The sequence below is a fragment of the Gossypium hirsutum genome, chromosome D04 (assembly GCF_007990345.1).
Source record: "Gossypium hirsutum isolate 1008001.06 chromosome D04, Gossypium_hirsutum_v2.1, whole genome shotgun sequence".
NCBI lineage: Eukaryota > Viridiplantae > Streptophyta > Magnoliopsida > Malvales > Malvaceae > Gossypium > Gossypium hirsutum.
Window position 1 is genome coordinate 150,038 of NC_053440.1, and position 19,533 is coordinate 169,570.

The 19,533-nt window shown below is 33.7% G+C and overlaps 1 protein-coding gene and 1 pseudogene across 3 annotated transcripts; both read right to left on the reverse strand.

Annotated features, from left to right (window-relative positions):
• Positions 1–9: 9 nt before the first annotated feature.
• Positions 10–1,589, reverse strand: LOC121216191 (uncharacterized; annotated as a pseudogene).
• A 1,022-nt stretch (positions 1,590–2,611) lies between these two features.
• On the reverse strand, positions 2,612–7,203 carry LOC107938084 (polyadenylate-binding protein-interacting protein 10). 3 transcript variants are annotated; one of them, XR_005912294.1, is made up of 12 exons: positions 6,814–7,152; positions 6,101–6,688; positions 5,897–6,007; positions 5,756–5,800; positions 5,579–5,651; positions 5,385–5,497; positions 5,198–5,257; positions 5,049–5,096; positions 4,888–4,956; positions 3,932–4,038; positions 3,180–3,241; positions 2,972–3,069 (listed from the first exon to the last, which is right to left on the reverse strand). XR_005912294.1 is itself a non-coding variant. In XM_016871134.2 (11 exons), the coding sequence occupies exons 2-11, from the start codon at positions 6,635–6,637 to the stop codon at positions 3,012–3,014; spliced, it is 1,176 nt and encodes a 391-aa protein (XP_016726623.1). In that variant the 5' UTR covers positions 6,638–6,688; positions 6,814–7,203; the 3' UTR covers positions 2,612–3,011. The 3 variants fall into 3 exon arrangements, 2 of the variants coding, with proteins under 2 accessions (XP_016726623.1, XP_040947484.1); XM_016871134.2 differs by lacking the exon at positions 3,932–4,038 and having other exon boundaries at positions 2,612–3,069; positions 6,814–7,203; XM_041091550.1 differs by lacking the exons at positions 2,972–3,069; positions 3,180–3,241; positions 3,932–4,038 and adding an exon at positions 4,055–4,114 and having other exon boundaries at positions 6,814–7,151.
• Positions 7,204–19,533: the final 12,330 nt, after the last annotated feature.

Genomic DNA, 19,533 nt, shown 5'->3' on the forward strand with positions numbered 1-19,533 from the left:
TATTGCACATATAATATGCCGCAAATTTTGCAAGTCATGCTATATACTTCTTGATTCATTATAGACAACTTATACATCAGAACATTTCAAGATAAGAAACCACAAAGTAAAGTTCCTCACCAATATCCTCCAAGGTCAAAGGTTCTGTCTCTGAACTCCTACTCTTATCTCCATTTTACCTTCAGTCCCATCATCCTTCTTATAATCATTTGGTCTAAGACCAGGACCAATATCCCTTACCCAACTTGCAGCATAAAGCCTAGAGGCCTCCTTCAAGACCTAAAGGAGGACGACAGGTTTTTACTACTTACATACTAAAAATAAATGCCTCTTATTCCCTAATGCATAGGCAAATAATAGGTTCTTGAGCATTATTTGACATTCAAATGGTTAAGTTAGCCATCAAGTAAGCAGAACAGTACATAAAAGTCATTTGATCATTTCAATATCCCAATGATCTAATTTCCACCCTGATCACCAGCTAGCATCTGTGAAATTTCAAATTTCCATTATGCTTCTTTAAAATTTGTTAAATGGAACAAAAGCAAATATATATATATATATATAAAGGAAGTGGCAAAATCATCATATTTGAGAAGAAATTGCAAATAGTTAAAACGTAAAGTACTTCCAAACATACGTTCTTGATTTAAAGTAAAAAACCATGCATTTATTTTCTTCCAAAAAAAGGCTTCAGAATTCTAAAATGTTTTGCTTACAGCAATAGCAACGACACAAAAAAAAAAAGAAAAAAAGAAGAGAGAGGTCAATTTACAAACCAAGCTCACTATTTTACTATGATGGAGAAATGAAAGAGCCATGCTCTTTAAACTGGCAGTAATACCTAAACTACAATCCAGTACTAATATAGCTTCTCCATCACATAAATCATCAAAAAAATACAATTATATAAAGGAAGGGGGGAAACCCAGAATCTAACAGCATTCATCATTAAAGCCCAGAAATCAATAAGCAAACAAAACTCTTACTGCGGAAGAGAAATTGGAAAAGTGAAGTACCAAGAAGTGCTCGTGCCAAGTCAATTTGCGGCGCTTTTTGATGTGGGGAGGATCAGGCAATGAAGAAGGGAAAGCTATTTCTTTGAGATCGTATTGGACGTAATCATACAGCTTCCTGCACACAACTCTTACCTTCATTTTAGGTTGTTGTAAGAGATACCCAATTTGATTAAACTAATGAATTATCTCTGTTGTTCCCCGGTTTAAATATTTAGGGGAAGCAGGCTATTAACAGGGTTTGGCTGTACTGAGGCCCGACGGCTTTTGATTTAATTATAATGATAATATTTGATGTTTATACATTATTTTAGAAAGAAAGAAAGAAACCACAACAAAGCCCACAACTTGTATAGGTGCTCTCCTCTGCTGATGAAAGTTTGAGAAGTGTGGGCCATTAAACCAAGTTGCCAACTTCACAAATAAGTAAAGCCTCATAGAATAGCAAGATATTGCCATCAAATAAGCCTCTTGGTTGATAGAAAACATTATTCACATTCATGAGGACCGGTTTTCATTATCCGGTTCTGCATCATCTTCTAGATCATCCTCGTCTTCAATGTAAATGTCTTCGCTGTAATCATCTAATGAACCAACAGGAAAAACAATATCACCTTAAGAAATTTAATGAATCTAGTTCAATCAACGTGTACAAGGCAAAGTTATAGCATTACGTATGATATGCACAAAGCTCAAAATAAAAGAATCTTATCTCCTTGAGTATTTTAGATTAGCAAAGATGCAGAATCAACATCGAGTCGAGTGGCATTGAAGTATCTCGTGGAGCACTCATTTTGTTGAAAGGTAAAAGGACCGACAGTCTTTATATTCTTGAAGGTTTTACAGTGATTGGTGAAATTAGACGTTTCTCGTCTGTTACGGAGTCGAAGTTAACTCGTTTGGAGCGGAGGCAACTTGGTCATAGGAGGGAAAAATGTATGACCGTTTCGTTGAAGAGAGGTTCTCTTTTGGATGCATGTTTTGAAAAACTAGGGTACTGTGTTCGTGAAAATCAGACTCGAGTTAGTTTTGATTTGGCAGTGTATAAGTCAAAGGCTATTTGTTAAGCACAAATTCGACTCAGTTAATTCCCTGCATAGTTCAAGATAGGCTCGTGGCGACCTTTGGCAAAAATAGCTTTGTGGAAATATGAGTCAAAATGGAAATTTGTTAAGCATGAATCCTACTTCATTAGTCTAAATTATTTTATTATTATTTGACCTATCAACATTAAAAAATACACCCATTAGAGATTAGAACTCAAGATTTAGTTTTTATTTTCATCTTTTATACTATTCGCTCTTTTACCATTATAGTAAAATTATCTTTACCCGTAATTTTAATTTTTTTATTCTCTTTGGAGAGATTTTTTCACGTTAAATTTATGTGTTCAATTTCTCAATTTCTTCCGCTATTTTTACTTGTTCGTTACTTAATCGGGTCGATCCCTAACACGAATAAATTTAAATCGTACAAAAAACATAGACTTGGAACATATTTTGATCTTCAAATTGTTACTTTATAATTTGGTCCAAAAAATTAATTGACCCACCGCGTAGCATAGTGGAACCATACCAGTAATTGAACACTCAAAGTTTTAACTCAAATGATGCACATCAGCCAAGTTAAAATTTAATCCTCAACTTGGCAGATAGTATCTGATGTTATTACTTACTGGTATTTCATATTTAACACTGAATCGGAAAATGTACTACATAATTACATAAAGGGAATCTGAAAATGCAATAGCCAAGAAACAGTCTTATCAGTTAGATATACCGGAACAAGAGACTGCATTGTCGTATGCAACATAAAAAATTTAACATCCAACTCTACAAGCTAAAGACAACTGCAATTAACCCCCTACAAGTAATAAATATGCTAAGTTGCATGAACAAGATAATAACATTAACGCCAGAAGTACCTCGATTGTACTGCTGTACCTATGTATGTGGTAAATCTATTGCCAGTTGAACGAACACAAGCAAGGATGTTTCACTGCATTGCAGGGTGAAGAGTACGGGGCCGAACAGGTGTCTTTGATGGGCTTACCCTGCATGTGAAACGGCCAACATAATCACAATTTTTAGGGAAAGTTATGAATCTTATAACCAAAAAAACATGTAAAACATCAGCTCAAACAAAGAAGCCTCACAAACCAACCTTATGGGCAGTGATCCCAAAATTGCACCACTGCAGTTGAGAGCTGCAATAGCACTTTCAGCCTGCAGGAGAGGCAAAACAAAGCAAAAAGATCATTCTCAAACATTACAAGTAAAGCCAACACTCTGAGACAGTTCAGTAAACAAGTTGCAGCACGGTAATTCAACGACAACCACTAGGAAAAATTATGAAATATTTCTGCATCAGAATAGACACGTTGCATTTCCATTTCGTAGAAATATTTGTGCAAATGATTCCAGCTACAACAAGTTCGGGGCTAATGACGCCAAAACCTTTGGTTAATAATGGGATGGTTAAGAGGGTAATATCATAGCAAAGAGCTTAGAGCCCAGTTCAACTATGCTACTTTAAACATGCAGCGAACAAGAAACAACAGTCAGGAATTGCCAAATGGATTAAATTAAATACAAGAAGAAAAAAACTATCACGGACTTTTCTTCACAGTTACTCAACTACACAAGTTCTTGACTGTTAGAACAGCATGAAATAATCAAAAGACAAAAGAAGGAAAGTGAATTAACTCATGTTTGATCAGCAACAGATAAAACGATTCATCTTGTAAAGTAGTTCAGTGCCTCAGGTAAAGAAAAAACATACCAACAAATGAGTACGAAGAAATAAATGGTTGCACAATTAATGATAAACAAGACAAGTTTATGGCAGATATTTCCAGCATTAAAGACAAAAGGTTGAATGGAGTGGTGATCTAAATCACAAAACAAAAGAAGTACCATGTCCAGAGTGCATCCTCAGACGAGGTTTATCCACAAATAACCTCCAACAACACTTCATATAGTCATTGAGATTCAAGTGAGCTCCAGGTATGCATGCCCATCCCCTGGTCCCAAGTAGAACTCAGGATAGTTGATGAAAGCTGGACAAATCTAGACCTACTAAACGCAGAAAACATTTTTCTGCAAAACAATAAATCCTCATTTCCCTTAGTCAACAGCAGACAAGAGAAGAATTTACTGACTTGGTTCACTGTCCTTCAACTACACTAATGAGCATAGGCTCCTCATTTTACACTCGTACAATCAACAATTCACAGACCAGCGGGCAAGAACGCAACTGGTCTGAATGGTCTTGCATCAAAAGCTGTAAAGACCCTACAAATGAACACATCCTTCCCCGGTCTTAGAGACTCTGAAAGTGGGAGAAGGCAATAGGAAGATCTGAACACCTCTTACAGAGATGATTCCTTTAATACTTCAATTCTCCTAAATCAACTTCCATGGTCATTGACAACTTATTCCCTATATGGTTCACATCCCCAAAACCAATTCAAGTAACACAATCAGGAAGCATATATAAAGGAGGACAGAAAGCGAAAACCAGAACAGGAGAAAACAAGTGAGATCTTTCCCAAAGAGGTTGACCAATGTCAACTCACTTAATCCTCTATATGCTTCAGCTCAATAAACCCCATGCAAGAAAAGTTTAAGGCTTGAAAAACCAGAGAAAGCATAATGGTAACTTACTAATGTAAAGAAGCAAGTGGCTAGACAATGTTGCAAGGGAATAGGCCACGTGATTTATCATCTTCAGAATTAGTAAGTTTTTAACGTATATGCCGCAACATAATACAGAATGTTCTCAATTTGATAAAGAACATGACAGATAATTTAACCAAAAAAACAGATGTTGCAACAGTTTCAGTAAAAAAAGATAGCAAGAGATTAACTACCATTTTGAACTCAACAAAGGCAATACGAGTTGAGTGATGATAGTCTCCCAATAGCCTCAAGCGTTTAACCTACCATAAAGCAAATGTGTTCAGTATGAAACCATCAAATGTGACAAAGACAAGCAACATTAGTAAGGCAGGTCACATGAGAAACTACAGACCTCTCCACAAACTGATTCAAAGAAGAGCTTGATGTCAGCTTGAGTAATCTGTATAAATTGAAGAAACAAGACAGGAATTATTGTTCTGCTTGCTAATCACAGTATCACACTAGCATTCAAGAAAACAAAATATGGACAAGAAAAACTACCTTCTTGTCTATGTTTGTACAGTAAATGGTCCTTGTGCACATTTCTCGCTCATCCTCAGACTGAAGAACACAGAAAAGTTGAAGCCAAGTATTTAAAAGGGATAACAAATATCAGCTTAACTATGATTTAGCTTCTATAACTTACAAACAAGTCTGTAAAAGTTCATTCATTATATATAGGCTTTACCCTCGGTAGAAAAGTTGGGTTAACTGGTGCAATTGCAGTCCTTGAAGGCAGCACTCTTACAGGATAATAACCAAGCATGGTTCCAGACAAATTCAAAGCAGCTCTCGCATCCTCTACAAGAACATCGAATGGTCAATGCTGTAAATGGAGGGTAGATATCAATGCTTACAAAACGCATAAGACTTCCATAATACCTTCTTTATAAAACTCGACAAAAGCAAAGCGGAGAACAGAATTAGTATCACCGCATATACGACAATCAACAACCTTTTGTACCAGAATAACAGGAAGTTATTTTAGAGGGGTAATCCACCAGTACTAAGTCGGATAAACAGAAATTTTTGTATTAAACATGAGAAAGAAACAAGTACCGGTCCACAACTCAGAAAGAGACCCGCAAGAAGCTCTTCGGTAACCTATTCGATAACCAAACAGTCAGTAAGATATTACCATATCAGTACACAGACAAAGTAAAACCGAGACAAAAAGACATAAGTGTGAAAATATGTCACCTGCAGATCGATATCAGATACATAAACGGTCTTCCTAATAGCATCCTCTCGCTGTGCAATGCTCGTTCTATTGTTCAACCTTCTCTTCCCTTGGCTATAGTTATTCCTTTTCTGAGTAAGAATAAAAAGAGAAAATCAACCAAAACAAACAAAAAAATATTTTCTACATAAAAACTGCCCCCAAGGAAATAGAAAGTAGCAAACCCTTCTATTAGTATGTCCATCAGCGTTGCCAGAATTAGCCTGCACTACAAAATTGTCAGTATATCCAAACCCATTTTCCGGAAAGCGATTATCTCGATTTTGGTTTTGATCATGCTTTTCATGATGATGATGATTGGCAAGGGAAGGCGGTACAAATTCCTCAGCCATGGGGTTTAGCTTAGATAAAATCTCAACCAAATCTCTCATCTCGTTCTTGAAAATCTCGTCATTACTCCCATTTTCTACATTGCTAAACCCATTAAGCCCTCCATTCTTTGTCACCGTCTGCTGCTGGTTCTTTTCATTAAACCCATTCTGCATCGGTATGTTGCTATCGCCATTGCTCTTAGTGATTGCTACAGGATTTTCTTGTTCAAACATGTCTTCTTTAGTAGTCTTAGCACCATTCATGGAATCAGTCTTGGTCTTTGATTTATCTGGATCGTTTACCAAATTGGAGTCAGACGATACCACAGTATTTTCCAAATTTTGACCCGATGACCCGATTTTCGCCCCCGCACTCTCAGCAACCGCCATGATCAAATCGAAACTCCCTCTAAAAAGAACTGTTTTTTTTTTCAGATTCCTCTGTAAACAAACAACAAAAACTATCTAATGATACGGAAAACCAATACCCAGAAAAAAAGGAGGAGAAAAGAATTATATATATAGTTATTGTTGTTGTTGTTGTTGTTGTTAGGAGAGCAACATACCTCCCTTATCTAAATGGTTTCCATGGATGAAAAGCCAAACCCACCTCTAGGATCGTCGTCACTTTATGAATTAAGAACTGAAAAAGAAAAAAGGGAACAGAGTCTGCAAATTGATGGAGGAAGGGGTAAAACAGAGGAAAATAAGTATTAATATTTTGTTTGTAGCTTTATATTAAAATGTATTTATAATAAAATATACATTGGTTACAGTGAGGGATGATCATGTAGATAGATATAGGGAAGTCTGGAGAGAGAGAGGTTATGAAAGAGAGGAAAATAGTTTGGTTGTTTTGCCTTCTTTGGATCGTCTGTTTTTGTGCAGCTGACTCTGCCCTATTGGACTTTCTTCGCATTTTCACAACCTCCCAATTTTATATTTTTCTTTAATGTGACGCTAGTTTTGATTTTGATTTTTTTTCCTTTTGTCCAAATGAAGGAATTTTTCTTGTGAATTTTATTAAATTAATTTTCTTAATAATATTATTTTCAAGGATAAAATCTAAATTGTTTTAAGGAGTTTGGTTGACCATAAAGTTGATCAATTTACCCTGTTCAAAAATGATTTTTATGAATGAAAAGAATGAGAAAAGAGATGAGAAGTGCATAAATAGGGAATTTTGAGGCGAATTTGAGGAGGCAAGTAGAGGTTTTGCCCCTCAAAAAATAATTTTTTTTTATTTTTTTCTCTTATAAATAAAAAATTGTAAATTAATATATAATGATATTACATTTTGACCTCAAAATGAAAATTTTCCAATTCAATTCTCTTATAGATAAATAAATTATAAATTAATATATAGTAAAATGTTTAATCCTTTTAAAAATTATGAAATTATAAATTAATACATAATAAACTTATATTTTGGTCTATGAAAAAATATAAATAAATACCAACCATTGCTAAAAAATTTTATGAATTTACCTTACCCGCAAGAGCAAAGTTTGACAAATCAATGCAACTAGCACAACTCGAACCTAAACCACACTTAAGACAGTGAATACCCTTAGCCATTAAACTATCACACAGGGTTCCTAAATTTCCCTTTTAAAAATGTAATAAATCTTACTATTATATTTAACACTTTCTATAATTTTGATACATAAGTATTTATGGAGAATAAGGAATTATATGCTTGTGTATTCCGAAAGAAGTCTTACTCCTATCGGATATACTGATTCTGACATCCAAATGAGTTAAGATTCGAGAAAATCGACATCAGGTTGTGCCTTTGTCTTAAGTAGCAGGTCTAGAGTGTGAATAAGTGTAAAGTAGGTTTACACTACTAACTTCGCTATGAAGAGTTGAATATGATGTATGGAAAAAGCTATGGCACTATAACAGTAAGGATATAGCTAATCCCTAAAGAAACCACATGAACACAAAGCACATTGATAGAAAGTATCATAAGGGAAACAGTAGCAGACAGAATCATGAATGCAGTCAAAAGTCGCATTAGATGACAACTTTGCGAACCCGTGTACCAAGATTCTACTATGTAGAGGTTTTGAAAAACACTTGGAGAGCATGGGAATATGACATATGACTCATCTCCTTAAGAGTAGTTTATTTGTTTGTGTACTTATAATTTTTTCGAACAAATTGGTTAATAAAATTATTCATGAATTGCATTAATATCTTTTTTTATATTTTTTTCACATGATTTATTGTATATAACGAAAAATAAAAACAAATATTAGCTTACTGCTTGTCTAACATTTAATTAATACTAAGCAGTATTATGTGGTCGAATCATAATACGAAAAGACATCTTATAATGGTAGATGAAACTAAACATGCCCTTAATTTAATCGAAAATGAGAAAACAATTGAAAGAATGATACGGAAATATATTGTACTGATAGATTGTGAGATTATACAGTTGATACATGAAATGCTCACTTTGTTGTTGTAAATGTCTTTATAGGAAATCTTATAAAATTAGATATATTTGTTTGCTTAATTGTAAACTAGGGTAAGAATTTTGTCTAAGTAACTATGAACTTACTAAGCATGTTAATGCTTACCTCGTTTTAGTTTGTCTTTTGTAGTTGCATCTTTGTGGAATTTGGTTATCAGACCACTTCTAGGGCTCACACTATCCAACATCACTTTTGGTAATCTTTAGCTTATCTCGGTTCGATTATAAGTGGCATGTAATAGGTGTGATATATATATGTGTGTTCTTGGTGTTCAAATTTATGAATTTTCCCATTTTGGTATGTTTATTTAGATATTGTATTAAAGCAAGTTTATGATATTGTTTGGTAAACTTACTTATGGCTCCTTATGATAATATTGAATGTGGGATTGTGTTTGGTAAATGATGGAATGAGATGAATAGTTGATAAGTAGCAATTTGTTATAGAATGAATTGTAGGTGAAGTCTTGGCTGAAGTATATGGCATAATGATTTGATCTTTGGTTTGGAGATTATAGAAATGCTATGTATAATAGTTCTTTTGATGGAAAATGAAATGGTGAATACACTTTTGTACATGCTTGATATTTGGTGATTCTTATGGTATTTGCTTAGCTATGCTCAAACTTGTGAGAAATAGGAAAACACTTTGGTATTGAATGTTGTTTGTGGTGGCGCCTTATGGCATATTGGTTCGGCACATAGGATGGTGTTTTGGGTTGTGTTTTTCTGTGCTTTTGGTGTGTTTTGATTAAGTTTATTTAATGCCATAAAGTATTATTGTTGCTTAAATGAACATAGGGTTTAAAAGCTTGTTTTGTAAGGTACATGTGAAACACACGGTTTGACACACGACCGTGTGCCACACATGGGAATGTGGCACAGTCGTGTGGTTATTAGATTTTGGGAAGTGATTGTTGTACACGAACTGAGTGAGTTACACAGCCTGAATACACGACCGTGTATCTGTTATATGGTCTAAGACTTGGCGGTGTGAATTTATTTAGAAATTTTGCATTTAGGTTTACAAGCTTCAATTTGTTACATGGCTTGGCGACATGGCCGTGTGTCCATTGTTTTATGTTTTTACCCCACTTTTATGTTAAGTTTCACATTAGTTTTGAATTATTTTCAAGTTGGTTCAAGAGCTTCGTAAGCTCAATTGAGGCTCGGTTTTAGTTGTAATTCATATTATACTTGAATTACGAAATGTTTTGTTGATTTATTAAATACTAAAGTCAGAAATATATGTGAACTATTCTATTAATTGTTGTAACATCATGTAACTCGAGTTCGACAATCGAGCTGGGTAAGAGGTGTAACATTTATTAGTATAAGAGCTATGGTTTAGTCAATTCTCGGACTGAACGTAGCATGTTTGGAGTCTAAAAAAAATACATGCCACATATAATTGGTGATAGTGTGATGCATTTGATCCAATCTAACCCTATTTTCTTATAGAACTAAAAGATGTCGGTCAATTCTAACCATTCCATTATCGATGAATTTGAAAGTTTTGTCCTGGCTCTCGAGCAATGAGCGAGTTTATAGCATGCCAGTTTCGCAGATGTTAAAAAATGAGGTAAAGAATGTCTTTTAAGGCTTAATAGATCATTGATATAATGAAATTATTTTAAGTTAATCCTTTGGCTTCGCAACCTCCGCCCCTATCTTATCTACCCTAGCACCCCCCAGTTCTTAAGTTCCACTCCCGTATGTGTACATATACCTCCCATAAATAAGATTCGTAAATGTGGAGTCGCTGAGTTCAAAGGCAAGACAAATGATGATTCAACTAGAGTTGAACTCTGGTTAGAAAATATTCAGAGAATATTTGATGAATTGGCATGTTCACCCGACGACTATCTGAGATGTGTTATATTGTTGTTGAAAGACGATGCATATCAGTGGTGACATACAATGTTAACTATTGTACCGAGAAAATAGAGTTAACTACAAATTTTTTTGAGCTGAGTTTTGAAAGAAATATGTTAGTAAACGATATATGGACAAGAAAAAGAAAGAGTTTCTCGAGCTAAAATAAGGAAACAAGTTTGTATCAGATTATAAACGAGACTTTGTACATCTTAGTAAGTATGCTCGCGAGATTGTACAAACTAAAGAAGAAATGTGTGTTTGTTTGAAAATGGACTAAATGATGAAATTAAAATGTTGGTTGGAACAATGGAAATACGAGAATTAGTGGTTTTGTTTGATCGAACGTAGAAAAAGGAAGAGATTTGTAATAGTAAGTAAAAGGCTAAAATGAAATTCCACGACTTTAGTAAACAAAATGTATCTTAATCGTTTTTAGCTTCACTCTTAAAGAAACCGAGAGAAACTTTTAGTCGCAATGTCACATCATCTAGATTCACAGGATGAAATAAGTTGATAAAATTTGATTTAAGACTCCAGTCGATGCCGGTAGTCAGTATTGGCAGTGTTCATAATGATGATAAATCTGTTTGTGGTCATTGTAGAAAGTTTCACAGGGGTGTATGTCGAGCTATCACCGAGGCTTGTTCTTAAGCAGGACCATTAGTGACCTCTCCAACCTTTTCTGGGATATTAATTGAATATAATTTTTCGAGAAGAAATTTCTAAGTAAGCCAAAAGAAATTTCTAATTTTTATTTGCAAATTTTTATTTGTTTATGTTTAATAAGAGGGTCAATTTGGCCCAAGTACTGACCAATTTATTTTTCTAGTTGAATTTAATTTTTTAGTACAACAAATAATTACAATTTGGGATCGAGGCCCAACACAGCGAAGAGGAGAAATTTATGCAATAGGTGTCATCCCTAGGGTTCTAAAAACCCTAATTTTGCCGCTATTTTTCCCTTCCATCCTTACCTTGCCGCCCAAGCAACCCTTGTAACTAATTTTTTCCTACAAATTTGCCCTAATCCATCACTATATAAACCCTTTCATACCTTCATAAAATTCATAACACCTAAACAATTAGCTTTCACCCTAATTTTCTTCTCTTAGCCGTCAGCCTTAGGTTTTGAAAAACCTCTCCCCAATTTTCTTTCGTTACCACAAGTCTCACTTATCGCTGCCGCAAAGCCTTCGCCGGAGCAACGCCTTTGCCACTGCAAAATACACATTTTCGATTTCTTTTCCCTTCCTTTTGTCGAAATTCTACCTATTTTCAGGAAAAATACCATGTCTCGCAAAAGAACTAGATCTTTCAAGAATTTTGCCAAGAATCCAATTGTGATTCAAAATGAGGAAGCAAGGGAAAGATTTGATTCTATCTTCAAGAATCAATCCAGGATGCTGGAAAAGGGTTTCAATTTAGAAAGTAATGAGAAGGTGGTCATGCCATTGTCAATTCGAAAGACAATTAGTGCTTTAAATTGGGAACAATTCTGTGATGTACGTTCAATGCCAGATGAAAATTTAGTGCGAGAGTTCTATGCCAACTTGACCACGTCAGATGCTAATAAAGTTCTTGTTCGTAAGAAGACGGTACCCCTTACTTCTAAATCCATTAATGATTTTTTTAACTTACCTGATGTTAAAGAAGATGAGTACTCTGCCATGAAGATGAATATCAATTGGGATTTTCTTGAACAAGTTCTTAAAGTGGTTACAAATCTAGGATCCCAATAGATTATAAGAAAGTATGGTAGTGATTCTTGTTGAAGGGAATTTTTAAATCCAGTGGATAAGGTATGGTTTTACTTTATTCGATATAGCTTCATGCCTATCTCACATAGTTCCACCATCTCAATGGAATGAATGTTTTTGTTTTATGCGATTATGAAACAAATGTTTATCAATGTTAGGAGAATTATTCTCGAGGAGATTCAATACTGTGCAAGGAAGAAGGCAAGAAGTGCCTACTTTTCATCATTGATTACTTCGCTTTGCTTAAGGGCCCAAGTAAAATCGAAAGAAGACCTAAAGGATTGTTATGTTCAAGGTTGCATAACAAAGCATGACCTTGAAAGGTTAGTGGAGAATATTGGGTTATGGAACCAATTTGAACCAAATGAGCTAAACAAACCAGAATCAGATGGGTCATCAACTTAATCTGAACCGGAAGTTGACTCGGTTGATGAGACAGAAAAAATAAAAACTGAAGAGGAACCAAAAAGCGCTGAGCTGAGGGTAGAGCCTAATGTTGCTGAACCAGTGGAGCAAAGTTTTAATCCTGAGTTAACAATTCCTACTTCCTCAAATGTTATGAACAACTCGAAATTTTCAACTGCAATGGATATGTGGAAATTCATGCACAACCAACGACAAGCTTACTGGAGATATGCAAAAGTTAGAGATGATACCTTACGAAATGCTTTAAAGAATATCTCTGACACTTTTGTTCCTGTGTTCCCAAATCATATGTTTGAGACATGGCAAGAGGAGATTGTGGGATCAAGTGCAAGAAAGAAGGGAAAAGGAAAAAGACGTGGAGGATGACGCAAATAAAAATGGGGAATTCCTTATTCTTAGTATTTATTTTTAGGCATTTATTTCTATTCCTTAGTTAGTGTAACACCCCTAACCCGTATCCGTCGCTGGAATAGGGTTATGGAGCATTACAGAAGTTTTCATTTCAAACCAATCAAAGTTTTAAACATTTTAATTCATGTCATTAATCATAGTAAAACCAAACAATAACATACATACTGTCCCTTATACGAGCCCTTAAGGCTCTAAGAACACATTAGAAACATGTCAGGACTAAATCAGAAGCTTTTTAAACGTAGAAATGAATAAATTTAAAATAGAATTTAAAACGCTATTTAAACGTAGAAATGTAGTCGATTAATCTGAAGCTTTTTTTTGCCTCGATCTAGAGCCGTACGTGGTCTATCTTGATCTAAATGAATAAATTTAATCAATTTAATAACTATTCTACTCAATTCAATCCAAATTCATATTATTAAAAAATTACACTTTTGCCCCTAATGTCTTGATTTCTTTACAAATTAGTCATTAGGCTCGTAAAATGAAATTCATTCAATTTCACCCCCACCTAAGTCTAGTTGAATTTCATACAAGCTCATAGCAGCCCACGCATTTCATTATTTCACAAATTACACCATGAATATTTCACATTTTACAATTAATTCCCTAATTGACAAATTCATCAAAAATCAGTTAACAAAAATTGTTTATCTAACAACAAGAGTTCATTTTCTACCATAAAATTTCAAAAACAACGTGGATTCATTCATGGGAAAACTTAAATATTTTAATAGTTTTGCAAATTAGTCTTTAGGCTAGCTAGACTAAGCTACAACAACTTTAAAAACATAAAAGTCATTAAAAATGTGATGAGAAAAATACTCACATGCAACCAAGGAAGTGTTGGCCGAACCTTAAACTTCTCCCATGGCTTTTCTTGGTTGCTAAATTCAGTTGATGAAGAAGAAGAAGAAAGATGATCTCTTTCTTTTACCTTTTTTTTTAAGTTGTTTTATTAATTTACCTAATTAACCTTAAGTAACAACCTTTAAAACCATTAAAAAAGTTGTCAATCTTTGTCCACTATTAATATTAATAGTCTAATTACCATTTAAGTCCACTCATATTCCAATTTCATAGCAATTTGACACCTTTTACTTATCGAACTCAAATTTTGCGCCTTATGCAGATTAGTCCTTTTATCAAATTAAGCATGCTAACGATAAAATTTCTTAACGAAATTTTTATACAACACTACTAACATGCTGTAGACTAAATAATAATAAAATTAAGATTTCTACATCAAATTTGTGGTTCCAAAACCACTGTTTTGATTTCACTGAAAAAGGGCTATTATAATTAGTATTTTGCTTTCATATAATAAATAAGATATTGCAAGCATGAGTAAAATAAACTCAATGCCCCATCATTAGAAAAAAGCAAAGTGATGTGGTAATGAGAATGAACATTTCTAGGATTGGATTGTTGATAAAGACTTGATACTTAAGTAGTCTTCATGACTCACCTCTCTTTCTTGCTATCCTACCTGGTGTTTAGTTTTCATTCGTTACTCTGTTTTCACAATAAGGACATTGCTTCTTTTTAAAAGAGGGTAAGGGTTTATTTGCATAAACTTTTAAATTTTCAAATATGTTTCAAACTTTTCCATATAAGTATGCTGAAATAAATGAATGTTTAGAAAGAATTTTTGTTCTTAAGTTAGTCTAAATGCAACCATGATTTCTAATTTTATCTGAGTTTTTTTTATGTTATCTTAAGTTATGGAATGCTTGTGTATTCTTAGGTCTTATTTAGCCTTTTATCGTGAGAATTAAACTTCTTTTTATAAACATGCATGAAGGTTTAAGTTCTTAGATTTGACTTAGTAACTTTTTTGAGGCGAAATCTTAGGAGGCATAAGAATCTAAACATGATTTAGGCATATTTTATTTGGACCATTTGAGCCTTTCAAGCCCACCCTAAGCTTATATAGCCTTTTACCATGAAAATTAAACTTCTTTTTATAAACATGCATGAAGATTTAAGTTCTTAGAATTAACTTAGTAACTTTCTTGAGGCGAAATCTTAGGAGGCATAAGAACCTAAACATGATTTAGGCACATTTTATTTGGATCATTTGAGCCTTTCAAGCCTACCCCATATAAATTTGACCCTTGAAACCTTAATTTGAGCCTTAAAGCCTATTTTATTGTTATTTACCTATATTATAAGGCATGCTACCATATTTTTTAATTTTATCTTATTGTTGCACCTATCTTAACTATACTTTTCTTGGTGAGCAAAAATTGAGGAAAAATTTGAAAAGATGTACATGTTCTTGGTTTGTAAAAAAAATGCTCTATTCAAATGTCAAGCAAAAATAGAAAAATAAATACTCAAATTATTTAGAAGTATTGGGCATATGTTTCAAAATTAAGTTTGGGGGTGAAAAAACTCATTAGTAGGAAGGATGTACCTTGAATTTATCCAAGGCAAAGATAGGGTTAAGATTACTGAACCAAAAATTCACTTCTCTTTATCCCTACCTTAAGCCTAACCGAATTACAACCTTATAAAAGACTTAGTCATTTGGAGAGGAGGTGCTAAATTCAACATATGAGGACCATTAATTAGACCTTGTGATTGCTTTGTTTGATTGATAAAGAAACTTTGATTGAATGATGAATGTTATGTATGATCTTGAAAAGCATGCACTCTATAACTTATGTTAGCATTTTTCCGCACTTAGAATAAAATTTTGAAATAACGTTTGCATATGAGTGACTTATCAATAAAAAGAGTTTGTGAGCACGATTTTGTCTATGCATGATTATGTGCAAAGATTGATACTGCTTAAACTTGTTGCAAAAATTCCCTAAGCAAAAGTTGTTCTTTACATGAAACATTACTCGAAATGAGCAATGGATTAAGTTTGGGAGTGTGTAAACTCTAAGTTGTATAGGGTTTTTCTAGTCATTTTTACCACCTTTTTACTTAAAAATAACACTAATTTCAAGCATTCGTTAATGAAGTTAGTGAATTATTCTTAAATTTCAATCATGGACATGAATTTATGAAATATGCAAATTTGTGCTTTATTATATGAATTTTGCGCATAAATTAAATCATTTTCATGTTATTTATTAATGTGCTATGCTTTAATAATGAACAAGGACCATAAGGTGATATAATATGGAGTTCAGTACAATTCTTTCATGGACATGAACAAATCCACCCTACTTGGATGGCAAAACCATGCAAAATTGGGTCATAAGGATTTTAATTTGACCTAGTTAAAGTGATGTTACAAAGTGGACATGTATGGTTATTTATTGGGTTATGAAACCATTCAAGCCCAAATTCAACACAAGCTTGTGGCTACTCAAAAATCAGCTTTGAGACAATTATTTGGAGGCCAATACACTTTGAAAATCATTAAAAATCAACACAAGAAGATTGCTCAAGATATTGTCCACTCCATGGCTAAATTTAGCATGATTCTATTATTAAATCAAGCTAACAACTCACCCTCATTTTCACTTGTTATGGCCAACCATTAATGGGAGTGAACCAAGGGGTTTTTGAAGCCATTTTTAGTAAATTCAGCCACCAACCTCAAGTATAAATACCACACTCCTTTTACCTTTTTATTTATCCCTTAATCCCTTAAAATCATCCATTATTCCTTCATTCAATACTCATCCATTCATTTTTTCATTCTCTTATTTCTTCCTTCTTTCCACGCCTAGCACTTTAGCCAACAAAACTGTGATAAGGTTGTCTCTTGGTTGGCCACCTTGAGGAGCCATTAGCAAAGGAGTAACATTAGGATCAGAGGAAATCATCTTCATTCAGAGTTCACGAGACTACAGATTTGAATAGAGTTGATTCTTCATTTACTTTGTTATTTTGATCTAAATATGTTTGCAATATGTTTTATGATCTTGTCATCAATAATGGCAGCTTAATTTGTTGAGCTAAAATGATTGAATTTATTCAATGAAGTTTTTTAAATCATGTTTATAGTGTTTGTGCCTCAGTCGATCATGTTTTCAATTAAATTCAAGTGTGTATTTCATTCATACGTGATTGGATGCATTTGAATTAGGTGAGTGATCCTGACCAGACGAAGACTAATGGACACAATAATTGAAAAGTGCATGCTTAATTTAGATCCTGATCCAACTAATTAAAGGTTCATAATAACTTTACGAGCTCTATTATCTTGCATAGTTTTTAGATTTATGTGGTTAAATTGTTCCAAACATGATCCTCCACTGTTACTTCACATGAATTCTAAGAAACCCTTAGTTTAATACGGTCAGTAAAATGCATGTTTCACTAAGTAAAAGATTCCGAAAGGACTTAATTTGGTTTCCAAACTTATGAAAGATTGAGTTGCCATGGCATATTTTTCAAACACTGTTTAGTATAAGAAAAATAAACTAAGTTGAATAGTGTAATTATCCTAGCATATTCATGTTATCGATTGTTGAATTTTGTGTTTTTACTGCTAAACTCATCTCATACATTTCATTTCATACTTAACATTTAGATTAAATTGCATTAGGGATCATCCTGCATTTAGATAATTTAATTTATCTTAAAGATCATCACTCAAAATATTGTGTTTTTATCATCAAATTGCTAATTTTACTTTTACAATTAATTGATTAACATACACAGTCCCTGTGGAAATGATAACTCTTTTACTTACTTTATTACTTGATAATGACTGTGTACACTTGCACAAACCTGAGCGTTACAGCAACTAGGTTTCCAAAATGAATTGAAAAATGGTTTTTTCCGTTGCATTAGTTTAACATCAAGTTTTTACAAAGAATAGCAACAAGCAAACGGTTTTCCTAAAACAACACTATCAACAATAAAATGAATATTAAGTACAGTTGACCTAATAAATTAATGTTTTAAACTAACATAAAAGAACAACTACAATTGTTCTCTAAAATGAGTTTATTGAAGGCCTTCAAAAGTAATATAAGTTAGCTTAGCCATTTTGGTGGCTAATGTAGCCTTCTTAATCTAGCCATAACGTTTAGGTCAGGTTTGGGAGGTTATAATAATAGTTCTTTTGATGGAAAATGAAATGGTGAATACACATTGGTACATGTTTGATATTTGGTGATTCTTATAGTATTTGCTTACCTCAATCTGTTACATGATCCAGGACACGATCATGTGAATTTTGTAGAAATTTTGTATTTAGGTCCACACGGCTTCAATCCGTTACAAGGCTTGGCGACACGGTCGTGTGGCCCATGTTTTATGTTTTTACCCCAGTTTTATGTTATGTTTCAAATTAGTCTTGACTTTGTTTTTGAGTTGGTTCAAGAGCTTCAGAAGCTCGATTGAGGCTCGATTTTAGTTATAATTCATATTATACTTGAATTATGAAATGTTTTGTTGAATTATTGAATATTAAAGTAAAAAATATATGTGAAATGTTCTGTTAACTGTTGTAACATCCTATAGCTTGGGTTCGGCAACTGGACCAGGTAAGGAATGTAATCAAGAGTCTTGACCACCTACGGACGTACTAATGTCAAGAGTGTGAATACTGCATCAAAAGATATAAAGAAGTGAGGTAATATCCACAAGTATACAGGTCAGTTTATAATATAGTTATAATAGAGTAGGTGAGTACTCCAATGATCATACCCAAAGGAGGCTAAAACTAGATCAGTTTTAACCTAAACACCAAAAGATCTAATTAGTATGTGAAATATGTTATATCATGCAAATATAATTAAAAGGGATTTTTAGGGTTTTTTTATAATAATTGTAACACCCCTAACCCGTACCCGTTGCCAGAATAGGGTTTCAAAGTATTATCAAGTAACTGTAATATAAATCATTCATTTTCAAACATTTCAAAGATCATAATATCATTCATCATTAACATGCATAGAGTCCCTTATTAAAGCCTTTGAGGGATTAAAATCACTTTAGAAATGATTTAGGATTAAACCCTATTAAATGTATTCATTAACAATTTCATCATTAATAATTTCACGTGGGTTGCATTCAAGTTGTTGCAACGTGCGCTTATGGATTTAATCCAAACTTCAGCTGCAGAAGGATCAACTCTTTTCAATCCTAAGAATTCAGTCGCACCGTATTTACGCAACTCTTTAATCAGAGGTTGACGAGTAGTAGGTACAGGTGCTGTAGCGGATATGGTTCCCGCCACACGCTGAAGAGCATCAGCGATAGCTCGAAGTAACTGTGAATCACCTTCTCCCTCGGTATTACCTCACTCCACGTTAGGTTATTGAGTACTAACTGGATTAACACTCAGTGTTAGTGTTCAATTCCATCTAACTCATTGGATATATCATCTCTGGTAAACATCTCTTGATCAA